The sequence below is a fragment of the Microcebus murinus genome, chromosome 25, assembly GCF_040939455.1.
Source record: "Microcebus murinus isolate Inina chromosome 25, M.murinus_Inina_mat1.0, whole genome shotgun sequence".
Lineage (NCBI taxonomy): Eukaryota > Metazoa > Chordata > Mammalia > Primates > Cheirogaleidae > Microcebus > Microcebus murinus.
Window position 1 is genome coordinate 15,830,474 of NC_134128.1, and position 15,704 is coordinate 15,846,177.

Genomic DNA, 15,704 nt, shown 5'->3' on the forward strand with positions numbered 1-15,704 from the left:
CTCACCACATTAACTCTGGTCAGTTCCAAAACTCACTTCAGACATTTACTGCTTCCAAGAATCATTGCTTCTGTCACAGCATTTATCACGGTGTGTGATACTGTAATGATCTTATTGTTTCTCATCTAAAGCAAGAGCTTCTTGTCAGCAGAGGCAGTATTCTTTTATCTCTATATCCCCAAGCTCTAAGATATAGTAGTAAACATTTGCAGCATTTTTTTGAATTAATGATCTGAATTATTACCTCTAGAGCAGTGTTTCTTAAGTTATATACCAAAGAAAAGTTACCTTATAAGAAGTACTGCACCCCAACAAAAATTTTCCATGGTCAATATGTGAGAAATATTACAAAACTCTGCATTATATGGTCAGTATTAAAGCAATTTCTTGAATTTACCTAATCTCTCTTTGACAATACATTTTTGTGGCAAACATTAACATTTGAGAAATTAGAGTTTCAGAGATACAGGTTTGAAACCTTTCCAACAAAGGCAGAGAATTTCTCCAGGTGATATGAACTCACTTGATTCTCTTCTATCAATGGTGACAAGATCCCAGATGCCAATGTCTGCCACTTCTGCTTCAAAGGGGTCATTAAGGAAATGGGCTCTAATTTGATTGCTTAGTATTAAATGGTCCATGAGATTTCTAGATTTTTATCTCAGCTATTAGAAGGCTCAGTATAAAATTTTATTCTCAAATGATAATGTTAATCCTGAGATCCTAATGCATATCTACTTTTTAAATCCATTTTTATTCTGGTTTCCTTTCTAATTGTTAATTAAAATTATTCTTCTTTTTGCAAAATATGAATCAGAAATAGAAATATACTGGTTTCTTAATAGAAGTTCTAATACTGACCTAGATGAATGATTTCTAGCCTAAGTAAAGGCACTAAATTGCCTGCATTTTTAAGGGATGATGCTGAGTGGAAATATACAATGTCATCCGCAACATGCATAATCTATTCAATCATGGCCATGATCAATTTAAAAAGGCTTATAGGCATTCTAATTGGAAGATGATTATTTGTGGTATATATAAATAAAGAGTTTTTAAAAAAGCCATCTTCTAATCTAAGGGATTAATATACTAAGGGATTAATATAAATTATAGGCTATATATTGTAAATAAATATAAACTGTCTGGAAGACCTTGAAACCTTTATCAACTATATATAAAACAGGACTCATAAACTCAAATAATTATGAAGGCAAGCTAGGTGACCTGAGTAAGTAAAGGACCTACATGGGCACAGTAGCAAACTGGACAATCTATACCTGACGTAAAGAGGCAACCTCTGCACAGCATACGAAACAGTAAGATGGACTCAAGGGATACCTGGACATTTCTGAAGAAAAGCCTGACACCAGATTTGATTCTTTAACGAAGCCTGAAATCCAGATATTTGCATGGCTCCTAAATTTACATGTTGACTCAATTTATGGAAGCATACTAAACCTCACTTAGAGGTTTAGTAAAAATATAGACCTTGTATTTTTATATTTGATATACATGTGTTTCCAAATGGTTGTGTGAATAAAGCAAGTATTTTCACATAAAATCTTTCCCTTTTTTGTATCACTTGCATTAGCAAAAAAAAAAAAAAAAATTCAGGCCACAATGTGAAATAAACACTGCTATAAGGACTTCCAGTATCCACTTCAAAAGTTTTTCCAACATATATTCAGTTATAGTCTATTTGTATTTAATTGTCCTGGATTGTTAGCCAAATGGATAACTAGTTCATAGGATGGCTGAAATTGAATTAGTAAAAGAGTGCATAGTTATATTCTTAATAACTTGATGGGTTTCAGTGTTTTAACCTGCCTGATTTAACCTGATTATGCCAAAGCTCTGTGAACTTAGCAGACATACTGAGATAGTTCAGAATACAGCTTCTACTAAAACAAACAAATAAGAGAGACTGTATTTTCTATTATTCTAATTGAGAAAACCCTACTTGCAATAAAATATTTGTTGACCTAATCACTTTAATGATAACAAAGAAACAGGAAATCCTGAAATGGTCAGCTTCTACTTATTGAAAGACTACTAATAAGTAAGTTTCTAAAGACCTTCTCAATTGGCAGTGAATGATTTGATGGTTGAAAGGGAAAAGATGTGTTATTCTGTGAGCTGATAGATATTGCCAACAATATTCATTTTAAGGTCTCAACCATAGAGATACAGAAAGACAGGTAAAAGTCAGGCTAGTATTATTGGAAAGAAGAGATTTAAAGGAAGTAGTACCTACCAAACTCCAACAAGTCTAGAGATTTCTTAAGTTTTTGAGATATGGCAATTCAAATATTACACTCAACTGTTCAGTGGTTCTTAACCAGGAGTGCATCAGAATCTTGAGGAAATTGTGTCTGTTGTTGTCGTTGCTTTTAGAGACAGGGTCTTGCCTAGGCTGGACTTGGACTGCAAGCACAGAACCACTGTGCCTAGCTTCAATGAAATAGTTTTAAATATACATCTCCAGACTTATTAGGTTTACTAAATCAAAATCTTCAGCAGAGAGCCTAGACTTGTAAATTATTTTGTTAAATTTATTATTAGGTTTACTAAATCAAAATCTTCAGCAGAGAGCCTAGACTTGTAAATTATTTTGTTAAATTTCCCCAGTTCACTGTAGTGCACAATTCTAGCTAAGAACTAGTGCAGTAGACAAAAACTTTAGTTTCACCTCTCACCTACATGGTCAATTCCTGTTATCATTTGGGGATTTGACCAAAAAGAGGAAAGAGTAAGAGGTGGAAGTCATTTACATTTAAATGAATGTAAGGCATTCAAGGAATGCTGGGCAGGGGGAGAACTAGTAAACTTAAAATGCAACTTGGTTTTGCTACATGTAAGCTCCTTATCTCCCGCCTTCCCCATCAAGACAGTCTAGCTTTGGGAGTAGGGTTTAGACTCTTACCTAAGTGGCTGTTTCTGCCAGAATAGGATAATCAGTCAGTTAATTATTTGTTCTTCCTTTTTCTTGCCCACTTTACCACCACCTACTCACTGCCAATCTGGTTTCCTTAGAGTCCTCCTAAAATTGATGCCTAAGCAAGTTTACCACTCACTAACTTTCAAACTGAGAATTATTATTTCCCAAATTGAAGAGTTCCTGGCCTAAACATAAAAACTAGGGAAAATCATGAAAAAAAACCCTCTTCTTGGTATTTTCCCTCAATTACATAATTTTCAAATTGGCCTACCTATTTCTGATCACCCTCCTTTTCTCTTTCCATTTTTCCCTCCTTGGCATTGGCACTGAGAGGTAAATTACGTTCATAGAAATTACTTTTTCTTTATTTGTTCATTATTATTTTTTATTTCAGAACATTACAGGGGTACAAACCCTCTGGTTACATATATTGCCTTTGCACCGCCAGACTCAGAGCTACCAGCATGCCTATCTCCCTAAAAATGCACACCACATCCATTAGGGAACTTGTCAACAACAAGATTTTCATTTCTTGTAAAATGCATTTCTTTTCTTGGAGCTTTATGATAGAGCCTATTTCCAGGGTAGATATGCTTTGCTATGTTGTTTTATACTAATTAGGAAAGAAAAACTTGAGTGGGAAAAGAATTTGAAAACAAAACAAAAATTTACCTTTAGTGACATCACAAATATTATTTACCATAAATGCATAAAAGAAGATGTACCTTCTAATCCTTCTTTATAAGTATCAATACTAAAAGTAAAACTTTAGATAAGTTACTTAAAATAGTTTAATTCAAGGAATGCTTGAACTTTCAAATATGGAAATTGACCTCTACATATGGTGATGTTAAAACAAATGCAATTCTAATATTTTTTAAATGAAGTTGGTTGATCATACCTTGTTTTTTTCTTCAATATTAGCACCATGTGAAAGCAGTTTTGCTGCTATTGATAAATCGCCATTATAGGCAGCATAGTGGAGAGGAGTGTTACCCTGGGCATCCTTAAGTTTTATTTCAGCGCCATGTTCCAGGAGAAGAGTTACACATTTTTCTCTCTGGCACTGGATGCCCTGCCAATGTTAGACCAAAAAATAGATTGTAAATTCTAGGAATTCAATATAAGCATTTCACAGATTTCACTTATTATATTTAAATGAGATAAGTTCACTTTCATTCTTGGGTTTAAATGAAATCTATCTCATTCTGAAATAGTAGGCTACTATATACCTTCACCAAAGCTGCCCTGTACAAGTGGTCAAAGATGTTATGCCTGCATTTTCTGTTCAACAGGAAATTTACTGTCTTTGGATGGCCACTGGCACAGGCCCAATGTAGAGCACTCCTATGAAAGAGAGAGGATATTTTAGGAAAGTGTAGTGCACTATCTCAAAACTTATAATTATTCATGTAATTGTAAACATTAAATAGCATGGCATTCCTGTTTTCAAAACAAGTCTTTAATTTTCTTGTGAAGAAAGGAGAATATTTATTAGCTCTCAGCACTCACTACATTAACGAAAGAGCAGGCTATTGGAATACAAATACGTCGACCTTCGGATTCAGTTCAACTTGGGTTTGAAGCCTCCTTTAAGGCTCTGTCACTTACTAGCTATGACTTAGCTTTTCTGTGCCTCAATTTCCTTATCAATAAAGTGGAAATGAAAATCGCAGGGACACTTCACAGGATACCACTGTGATGCTTACATGAGAATCCATGCTAAGTATTAAGTATTTCAAAGAGTTCCTAACACAAATAACAGCTCAATAATTGTTAGGTATTATAATTATTACGATGACTACTATCTAACAAAGATGACATTTTGATTAAGTAAAATGATACAATTATACCTAATTTTTTGTATGTTTTAAAGATTAGGGATACAACTGTATTCCGATGATTCTAACATGCTCATTTTCTCACATTTTAACACCTCTGACATTGGAATGCCATTGGTAATTCATGATTTTTATTTATTTATGTATTTTTGTATTTATTTATTTATTATCTCAAATTCTGTGGGTACAAATATTGTTAGGGTTACATATCATGCCCCTGCCCCCCTTCCCACCCCGCTCTGACAGAGCTTCAACCATGTCTAGTCTCCAAGTGTTGCGCCCTGCACCCACCATGAAAGTGCATACCCTTCCTTTTCTCCCCCCTTCCACCTGTTCACCTCCCATTAATAAATTTTTGGTTTTTTTTTAGACATTTTGGTTACAGTGTGTTTCTTTGCCTTTCCCTAAAAAGGGACAGAGGTAATCCTTTCCTCCCTACAATGTTCATCACATCCTTAAGATGTGAATCTCCCCCACCAGATCCCTGTTGAACACTACAATTTTTTGAGCACCATATTTTTAGTCTGTCAGTACCAATTTGATGGCAAATAGATGTGTAGCCCATTTTCCAGGTCTAGTGTCGTCTAGCTTTGTATTACAGGCTTAAGCTTAACCCAAGATAGCATAAGGTAATTCATGATTGATGATAACTATAATTGGTAGCATTTTAAAAATTCTCTTATTGATTGATGCATAAGCTAATGGGGCATCATAAAGTCATGTGACTTACATTAAATGAAATTAGGTATATAAACAGGTCTCTGGCAGTTATGGTCATAGGTTTGGCATTTAATGAAATTGTAGTTTTAAAAAGTACTAGAGAAAACGAGGGCTGAAGTGATAAAAAGACATTTTTGAAACAAAGTTAATTGTTACTTTGATTTTCAAAAATTTTAAGCCAAAGAAATGCAGGATTCAAATGAATAGGTATGGTTTATTGTATTCAGTACTTAGATATAGTGAATGTATGTAAATCAAATATTTCCAATGATTAATATTTAAGACTGTTATAAAATTTCAAAAGGGCAGTTAAAGGTTATCTTTTACAACTTTCTACCTTCAGAAATGCTTTTGTTTGAAAGGGAGAAAAGCTTCACTTGAGATCAAGTCCTAATATAACAATTTTAAATCTCTCAACTTGCTGATTCTGGGCAGGTATACATTAAGTTTTAAGGACAGAATGGTCCTGAGAGATAGTGGAATATGTCTGCTACACAGTAGATTTTCAGGTTATGTTTGATGAATAAATGGATTCAAAGAATGGATAAATATGGTTGGAAAATTAAATATTTAAAAACTCATAAAGTACAGCAATATTTTTGAAATAGCAATAATCATTTATATTTGCTATTTTATTTTCTTAAGGACACAACTAAAATAAAATGATTAATCTATAGTTATTTGCATATCTATAATAAATTTATATAGTGAAAATATATGTAGATAATAAATATACTCTATAAGCATAAATAAAATTTCCCATTACTTTTGAAGAGGCTACAAGGTGGCAGAAGATACCAATCCAAATTAATTAATTAATTAACAGAAAGCGGGAATTTTTTTTCCGGTACCAGACTCATATCTCTGCCCTTCCTATTATTTCACTAATAATAAACTTTTAATAAAACTTTTATACATACTCATTGTAGAAATCACAGAAAAGGAAAAAGAAAATCTTTCATTTACAATACAAATTCCTAGTAATAACACATTTTATTACGTTTTTACATATTTTCATTTAACATGTGACAATAGTCTGTATGTATGTATAATTGAACTGATTTTTTTTTCCTTACTAGATATTTTAAAGTTCATCTTCACATGTCAGCAAACATCTGTATCTATGCCACCTTCAATGGTAACATACTATTCCAAACTATGGATGCACTGAAATTTATTTATGAATCCGTTATAGGAGTTCTTCTTAATACCTTGCTATTTTAAGCAGCACTGAGAGAAACAAATTGCCTGGATCTCTAATTATTTTCTAACATATTTTAATATAATATATTGGACATGATGGGTAAAGGGCATATGCATTTTTTAAATGTGGTACTTACAACCAAATTGTCTACTTGAAAGGACATGGAACAACTTAAACTTTAATAATCAGCATAAGTACCAGTATTCTTCATCCTCATAAATGTGTGAATAGTAAACAATATTTCTTTCCTGCTTTCACTAAATTCCTTCTCTTAATAGGAACACTAAATATTTTTTCATAGGTCTATAGGGCAATTGTAAGTCTGTAAAAAAATACTCTTCTTAATTTTAGAATTTTTTTCTTGTTGATTTAAGAGAATTCTCTGTTAAATGAAGATAAATTTTTATTTGATATACATATATATTGTAAATATTTTACAAGTATGTTTTATTTTATATTGTTAATTTTTTTTCTGATATGTAGGAGATTTTAAATTTTATTTTGCTAAATCAACTTTCAGAATGTTTGCTCGTGAGGTCATTCTTAGGAAGGGCTTTGTTAACATGAAAAGGTATCTATATAAATAGGCATTTGTGTTCTTTTCTGGTATTTTTCTCATTTGGTATAGTTAATACTTTTAATTTATATTTCATCATGAACTTATTTCTGTGATATAACAATCTAGCTAGTTTTTTTCTCAAATAGTTTAACAGGCATTTCATTTATGAAACATTCATCTATTCCTAACCATATGAAATGTCACCATTATCAAGTCCTAAATTCTTACATAATTAGGTATTTCTTGATTTTCTATTCTAGTCCATTGATGTCTTTTAAGATGTTAGTAAATGATTAATTTGTGGAAATTAATAGCATATTTTGATATCTAGGTAAGCAAGTCTTTGTTCACACCACTGCAAAAAGATTTTTAAAATTATTTTGTGTATGATAGTTTTGTATCGGACAGAATCTTGCTCTGTCATCCCCACTAGAGCACCGTGGCATTAGCCTACCTGACAGCAACCTCAAACTCCTGGGTTCAAGCAATCCTCTTGCCTCAGCCTCCCGAATAGCTGGGACTACAAGTATGCACCACACATCCAGCTAATTTTTCTTTTCTTCTCTTTTCTTCTCCTTCCTTCCTTCCTTCCTTCCTTCCTTCCTTCCTTCCTTCCTTCCTTCCTCCCTCCCTCCCTCCCTCCCTCCCTCCCTCCCTCCCTCCCTCCCTCCCTCCTTCCTTCCTTCCTCCCTTCCTGCCTTCCTGCTTTCCCTGCCTTCCCTCCCTTTCCTTCCTTCCTTCCTTCCTTCCTTCCTTCCTTCCTTCCTTCCTTCCTTCCTTCCTTCCTTCCTTCCTTCCTTCCTTCCTTCCTTCCTTCCTTCCTTCCTTCCTTCCTTCCTTCCTTCCTTTTCTGTCTTTTTTTTTTTTTTTTTTAAATAGAGACAGGGTCTCACCCTTGCTCAGGCTGATCTGGAACTCCTGAGCTCATGCGATCCTCCAGGCTCGGACAGCTAGGATTATAGGCATGAGCCATCGTGCCCAGCTCAAAAAGTTTCTTAATGCCATCACAAGGATAAGGGATGCCACATGCAACTCAAAAATTTTAAAACTTTAATATTTTGGTATTGGTGGATGTAAAATTAGTAAACATAAAAGAGCTCATATTTTCAGTAAAATGAGTTTTTCCTATTCAATAACACGAAGTCATCTTCCCACTTTAAGGGTGCCTTCTAAAGTCCCTCAGTAAAGAACGCATATACATAGGTGTACGTTGGCACAAAATGGATATTGGATTCTACCCAAAGAACTTTTATCCCAGTAGTCGATACATCATAGGAATTATTTCTCCCATTATGTACTTTAGTGTATAAACCATTCTGTTTTAAAAAGTGCACATTAAAAATAAGGTGTAGTATATACTCAATCACTTTGTTATTGAAGTATATATTGAAATTAGTTCAATCACTTTGAAGTGCCCAACACAGTGCTCTTCAAGGGGAATTAGGAGTGGATCAGAAGCCAGGTGGAATCTGGCTTTGGCTTTCCTCCTCATAAAGAGGGCCCAGGCGCTGGACCCCTCCAAGGTGTCCTCATCCCAGGTGCTGAGGAGCCCGGGGAGGGCAGACAGCCGAGCACCTGGGTGACAGGAGGGCTTCTCCCACACACCCCAGCCCGCCCCGGCCACTGGCTCACGTTACCTGTCCTTCTTGTCTGTCTCATTCAAGAGCTTTCTCTGGTGGACAAGGATCCACCGCACTTTCGCGACATCCGCCTGGAAGACAGCTCTGTGGAACTCTTCCAGCCCTCTCGCTCGGACGCCGCATGCCAGCTGTGACGAGCAGGTGTCAACTCTGTCACTCCTGACGCAGCAGCACCTAAGCAAACAGGCCCAATGCGTGCTGGCCATCTTCCTGCCGAGGCCAAAGGCCGCTTCAGGGGAGAGCCTACAGCCTCCGAAGACGCCTCAGCTCCCGCTCAGTGATCTCCGCCTTCACAGCGCAAGGCTAGCAAGCCCACCTCAGTCGGACCGCGACCGCCAAGGCCGGACTCCGCAGCTTCGCACCCGCGAAGGCAAAGCCAAGCCGTTAGACGCAGTGCGCGTGCGCGCCTCAGATGGCAGCGTCACTGCGCCTGCCCAACGGCTAAGCGCTACTCTGGCTGCAGCGCGGCACGTGCCTATGGCGGCTGCGGCGCGGGAAGGCCAGACCTCACAGAGCATGCGTGGAAGGTTCCAGAAAGTCACCTCAGCCGAGGCGATTACTTCTCCTCCTCGCTCGCTGTGGTATGGACAGGGACTCGAGGGGCGCAACCTCTGCAACCCCCATCCCGCTGTGCGCCTCAGCAGGACGCACCCTGGTGCCATCGGTCTGGCCACGAGCACAGTGCCAGAAAGCAGCTGCTCAGCTGCCACACCCGCTGCCACCAGAGGCCAGCACGGTGACCCCAAGCTGCAGGCACAGGCTGAGGAGGAGCTGGTGCGGAGCTGTGAGGATGTCGGGCGGAGCCTGCGAACACCCCGGGACAGCGGCAGTCAGCGCCTGCACCGCCTCGGCGCGCACGCTGGGCGCGAGGACCGGGGCGCGGGGCACCCTGCGATCCCCCGGGTCTATGCTGAGCAGTCGGTCTCCGCCCCTGTGTGCTGCTGCCACCGCCTGGCTGACCACCGGGCTTGGCCCAGGTCTAGGCGCCTGGTCCGGGCATCAGTGCTGCTGGGGGCGCAGAGAGACCTGGGGTTTCCGGGCGCCACTGCTGGCACCTGGCGCGAGAGCCACAGCCTCAGCTCTGTTGCCAGCGCTGGCTCTTGGGGCTCCTTCCTGTCGTCCTCAGTGTCCCCAGCATCCCGCCCGTCTGGCCTGAGGGCCTGCCTCACTGTGCCCACCCGCGCCTGCTCCTCCTTGGCCTGCAGCTGCAGTGAGGGGCAGAGGCGCGACCGGCATCCACGACCTGGCACTGTGCCTGCTGTCGCCAGCTCCACGTCCTGGTGTGTTCCTGGTGAGCCCTGGTCCAGGGCGGCAGGTGCAGGGTGAGGCTGGGTGGAGTGGAGGGTGGGACGTGGGGAGGGAGGGACAGAGGAGCGCTGCTGGAGGACTGGCCAAAGGGCAGGAGGGATCTTTATATATATATGTTTTGGGGTTTTAATTTTGTTTTAACAGAATGTAATCGAACATTTAGAAAACTCCTCCAAATTTAAATAAATTACTTTTCTCTGTCCTTGTCCCCAAATACCCAGTTTCTTCCTTGGTAAGCAATCTTTCTTCAGAAACCGGAAACCATAGAAAGTTTCCTGCAAAAGTTGGCTTTTGTTTTTTTTTTGAGACAGAGTCTCACTTTGTTGCTTAGGCTAGAGTGAGTGCCGTGGCGTCAGCCTAGCTCACAGCAACCTCAAACTCCTGGGCTCAAGCGATCCCCCTGCCTCGGCCTCCCGAGTAACTGGGACTACAGGCATGCGCCACCATGCCCGGCTAATTTTTTCTATATATATATTAGTTGGCCAATTAATTTCTTTCTATTTATAGTAGAGATGGGGTCTCGCTCTTGCTCAGGCTGGTTTCGAACTCCTGACCTCGAGCAATCCGCCCGTCTCGGCCTCCCAGAGTGCTAGGATTACAGGCGTGAGCCACCGCGCCTGGCCCCAAAGTTGGCTTTTTATTGAGGAGAACTACAGGACTTAAAGAAAATTATGAAAACTGTGGCTGTTTCTGAAGGACTGGAGCGACCTGTTCCCATCAAGAGGCTTCTACTGCTCCATGAGCAGGGAGACAGGAGACAGCTTCAGGGGAGATGGCGGTAATTGAAGCTGTGAGATTCCAGAGAAAACGGGAAAGGAGACTTTGGCCTGCTAGGACTGTCCTTCAGTACAGCTGCACCGGGAGCCACTGGCTTTGAAGGTAACCCTGTCTGTCCTAGTGTCTGGTAATGAACCCCTGATTTTTTGTTTAGATGTGAGAGGTAGCAGCTACTGGGCCTGTGTTTTATAATGTCTATTCACCCACGGGGAGTGGTGGACATTGCGGCAAGTTTCTCTGACGTTCTAATGAATAATAATATCCTTTTAGATTTCATTTTGCGGAGTCTTGCTATACACTTTAAGAAGGACTTTATTAGCTTATTTAATCACTCCACACTCTGAAGAGTTTATTAAACCATTTAAATCATGAAATTTTTTTGTGTTTGTTTGTTTATTTTGAGACAGAGTCTCATTCTGTTGCCTGGACTAGAATGCCTTGGCATCAACCTAGCTCACAGCAACTCCTGGGCTCAAGTGATCCTCCTGCCTCAGACTCCCAAGTAGCTGGGACTACAGGTGTGACCACCATGCCCAGCTAATTTTTTTATTTTTAGTTGCCTAATTTTTTTTTCTATTTTCTAGTAGAGAGGGAGTCTCGCTCTTGCTCAGGCTGGCATTGAAATCCTGACCTCAAGCACTCCTCCTGCCTTGGCCTCCCAGAGTCCTAGGATTAAATCATGAGTATTGCAAGGTTCATCTTCAGGAAGAATTAATTAGCCCATAGTCACCATTGGTAAGTGGCAGATCATGGATATTGCTTGTTTTTGAAAAGAAGTTTTGTCATTATTTGGATATGGAAAGGCAAGTAATACAGTTCAGATTAGAACCCGGGCAGGACTCAGATTTTGTATTTCAAATTTCAGATGGGAACACACAGCATCACCTGACAAGTGAAACAACAGCTGTTGCAGCCAAGCACAAACCAAGCACAAACCAAGCACGCCAGGAGCGGGTGCCTTTCCAGGCTTCCACTGCCATCTCGTGGAGCCACATGGTAAGTGAAAAGCAGTCTAGAGGCATGTCATTCCAGTCTGTGGCCAAACCACTCGGCTCCCTGCCTTCCAAACTAATATGTTAATTCTGACTTCAGAAAAACCTTCGACTGGATCTCACACAGGGTGTGAACTTTTCATACACACAACTGCCTTTTCTCACGTTGGCATCCTCTGCCATTGCCTGTAGACATTTTTGGGGATGACAGAGGCTGAACCAGAAGGTGTACCATGTTTTTAGGAATCAGTGACCTTTGAGGATTTGGCCATGGACTTCACCAAGTAGGAAGAGTGGTCCCTGCTGGTCACATCTCAGAGGTGTGATGCCGGAGAACATCAGTCACCTGGGGTTTCTGGGTGAGTCTTTCAACAGTCATTTTTTAAATAAAAAATAAGCAGAGTAATTTTTCATATTCCACATCCCTCTTTACCCTGATTTATACTGTCATCACAACTGTGTACTTCCTAAATGGTAGGACAAATTGAAGAATGTGACAAATACTTGTAGCATAGTGGTATAAATGACTGTGATAAGTTGCATTAAAGATATGCTGTGGCATTCTACCATCAGCTTTGACATTTATCCTCTCAGGGACATGATTTGCTCCTCTGATTTATGATCACTATTCTTATCAATCAGCATGTTCACATTAGTGTATGTGTACTCTTTAATTTTAGTTATAGTTATTTGAAACATAATCTCACTTTTGAAATCTTAATCACATGTGGTATTAAACCTATATTCATATTTTCTTCAGTATATTTCTGTCATTTTTCTGTAATAACAGCGATAACAAAAAACAACAAATACCTAAAACCTAAAGTCATAATTTTCAGAGGCAAACATGAGGATTCAGCTCCATACTAACTGCATGAATGTGTGGTTGGCTTTGTCATATTTACCTGTAATTGACTACATGTCCCATTTGCTTTTTTGGGTCTCCTGAGAAATATCCTCACCTGAAGGTAATAACTTTTATATTTTTATCTTGAATTAGTCACTATATATTATATGAAATAGCCATTATTTGTTAAACACTTTGTTTCAAGCCCATTCAGCCTACCATTGAAATAAAAGATTCTATTTGAGTAGAACAGTAAGAATGAAGGTTATACAAACATCTAGATCAGGTAAATTTTCCAACACAGATTTATCTCTGGAAAGTAGTACATTAAAGTATTTGAAATGCTTATGGTCTTTTTATTGCTAGTTATTTCTTTCCCCAAATTTGATGGAAGGATTTGATATAAATACTATAGACATTATTGTTGGTATCCATGTTTGACAAAAAGACACACAAGCATAAGGAAAAGAGATTTTGAAAATGTGAATTTTCACTCAGATGTCTCTACATATATGTTCTGACACTAATGTTCTCAGTTTGGAATCAATCCTTGTTAGGTATCCACAGAAGTGAATTATGAGACTATATTATTTTTGCAGTGTTTCAAATGCTTATTGTAATTCTGATCTTTACCTAGAGGAACACTTTACTTGCTAACATGTCAATTGTGTTTTCACTTTAATTATTTCATCTTAGTGCTATTACAATGATGATCTTAAGCCAGTCAGGTGTTCCGATTAGCAGACTCTTTGAGTTGGGAGGGTGGTATCTTTGATCATTAAAAATGAGGAAAGTATTAACATCCCTTAATGACTGTGTATGGTAGGCACAGACTTTAAAGACAGTGGTTCTGAAACTTTTTGGCCTTAGGGTTATTTTTACTATTAAAATTATTCCATAGAATTGATCAACACCTGTATTGGGTATTTATCATTACCTTGAACTTTTAAAACATTTTACTACTTATGTGTATAGTTATGAATAATAGCTAGAATTTGTTTTCATGTCCTAAAATTTAATATAAATGACTGTACACTGTGTATATCATTCAGCAACTTTCTTTTGTTTGTTTAGCAATTATATTTTTCATATCTACATTGACACAAGTAGCTCTAATTTAATTTAAGTTCTTCTTAGGATTTTATCATATGACTATGACACAGAGTTAATTAAATTCTCTTCATTATGATAATAATAAAAATGATTGTGGATTCTAAAGAGTCTTTGTTTAAGTGGGCTAAATCTATTGATATTAACAATATTAGAAATTAAAACTGAAAAATTTAAAATACAAGCATGTGCATCATACATTCCAATAGCTGTTTAGTCACATGCACCATGTTGTAACTCATCAGCCATTAGAGATACAATATTATGACACATCAAGTCTCTGAAAACCTCCACTGTACACTTTTAAGAGAATGAGAGTGAAAATTGCAAATGCCATTTTTTATTATTTAACCTCTTGAACAGGCTGAATGAATCTGGGATTCTCAGATCACAATTTAGAGCCATTGTTTTAAACCATATATATAGTTTATGGGTGTTAAATGATGAATGACCCTTGATAATGAAATGGTGTTTGAAGTTTCACTTCTATGTGAAGTTTAAATTCAACAATTTTGTTTATAAAAATGAAAGTATTTTTGATATGTATTCATTTCATATCTCTTGGCACTCTGAATTCTTGTGTGGACTTAGACTTATCCTCTTTTTACATGGGAACAATTAGGTCACTTAAGACCATAATTTTTCATATAAATTTCTGGTGTTTATTCAAGGCTTTCCGTGTAGTTTAGGCTGGAGCTGGAACCTGGAAATGTAGAAGGAAACCCCGCCTCCAGCCCCCTCCCCAGGGAATGGAACCTTCTCCATCTTTTGCCCAACTGTAAAGAACGGCAGTTGGAAACTGCCTGGCACTGTGGCTCTTCTACCTGGAGACTCCAGCCTGAGCGGCCACTAGTGGGCCGGCTCCCTTTGGCTTTTTAAGGACCCTCGTGTTGCTCCCAACGAAGGGTTGTGCTCTGCTGGCATCCAGACGGAGGCAGGAGTGGCTGACCTCACTTTGGTGGGGGACAGAGGTATCCTAGTGGCTTCTGATTCAGGTGTTGTTGAATTGTGGGAGCTGGGTGGGAGTGAGACACTGACTGTCAGCAAGTTCTGCAAGTAGGAGCATGATGAGTGACCTTGTGTCTAGAGTCAGTGTCCTGAGCTCTGGCTCAGAAGATGTCAGTGGTGGCAAAGATTTCTGCATCTAGGTTTGAGACCCTCCTCAACAGATGGCTGTGAATTGATGCTAAGTGCATCTGAGCAGGTCACCTGTGCTGCTGCCTCTCCCCTCAAGGACTCCGTTTCTCTTAACGCGGTGTGGACAGTAGAGCTTTGCCCTGTGATACCTGCTGTCGCAGGCATCACGGAGGGCTGCCGTGTCTCTGGCTGCCTTCCTACCCCCGGCTTGGTAGCCACAGCAAGGTGAAGTCTTTGCCTTTGGTGATGAGACTGAGACTATCTCCCTTTTAGACACTGGCCTGGCCCCTCTCAGTGCAGACTGCTCACTTGCTGTGCTGGACTCAGGCCTTTCCAAGGTGTTTAGAAGCTGAGCCCATAGAGACTTTGTGAGAGATGCTACTTGGTCCCCACTCAGTCACTTCCTGCTTACCCCGGTGGGCTGGGACCATCAGGTCATCCAGCATATTGTGCCCACAGAACCTTGCCAGGCACCTGAACCTGAGAGTGCTGCTGAGTAGATTGGATTTAAGACAAAAAGCAAGTCCCCCATGAATATCTATTTCTTTGCCCCTTCCCCTTCAGCTTGTGACACAGGATAGTAGCCTTCTGCAGTGTGTGGCTACTCTAGATCTGCTCAGTAAATAGG

At 39.4% G+C, this 15,704-nt stretch overlaps 1 protein-coding gene and 1 pseudogene across 1 annotated transcript in view; one reads left to right on the forward strand and one right to left on the reverse strand.

Annotated features, from left to right (window-relative positions):
- LOC105872007 (uncharacterized) overlaps positions 1–9,296 on the reverse strand; it is a 38,062-nt gene extending 28,766 nt beyond the window's left edge. The window contains exons 1-3 of the mRNA XM_012765722.3: positions 8,903–9,296; positions 4,174–4,288; positions 3,843–4,016 (exon numbers count right to left, since the gene is read on the reverse strand). Of these exons, the coding sequence (XP_012621176.2) occupies positions 3,843–4,016; positions 4,174–4,288; positions 8,903–9,111 (498 nt within the window). The 5' untranslated portion in view covers positions 9,112–9,296. The remainder of the gene's footprint in view (positions 1–3,842; positions 4,017–4,173; positions 4,289–8,902) is intronic.
- Positions 9,297–14,648: 5,352 nt separating this feature from the next.
- On the forward strand, positions 14,649–15,576 carry LOC109730032 (methylosome protein WDR77 pseudogene; annotated as a pseudogene).
- The last annotated feature ends 128 nt before the right edge of the window (positions 15,577–15,704 follow it).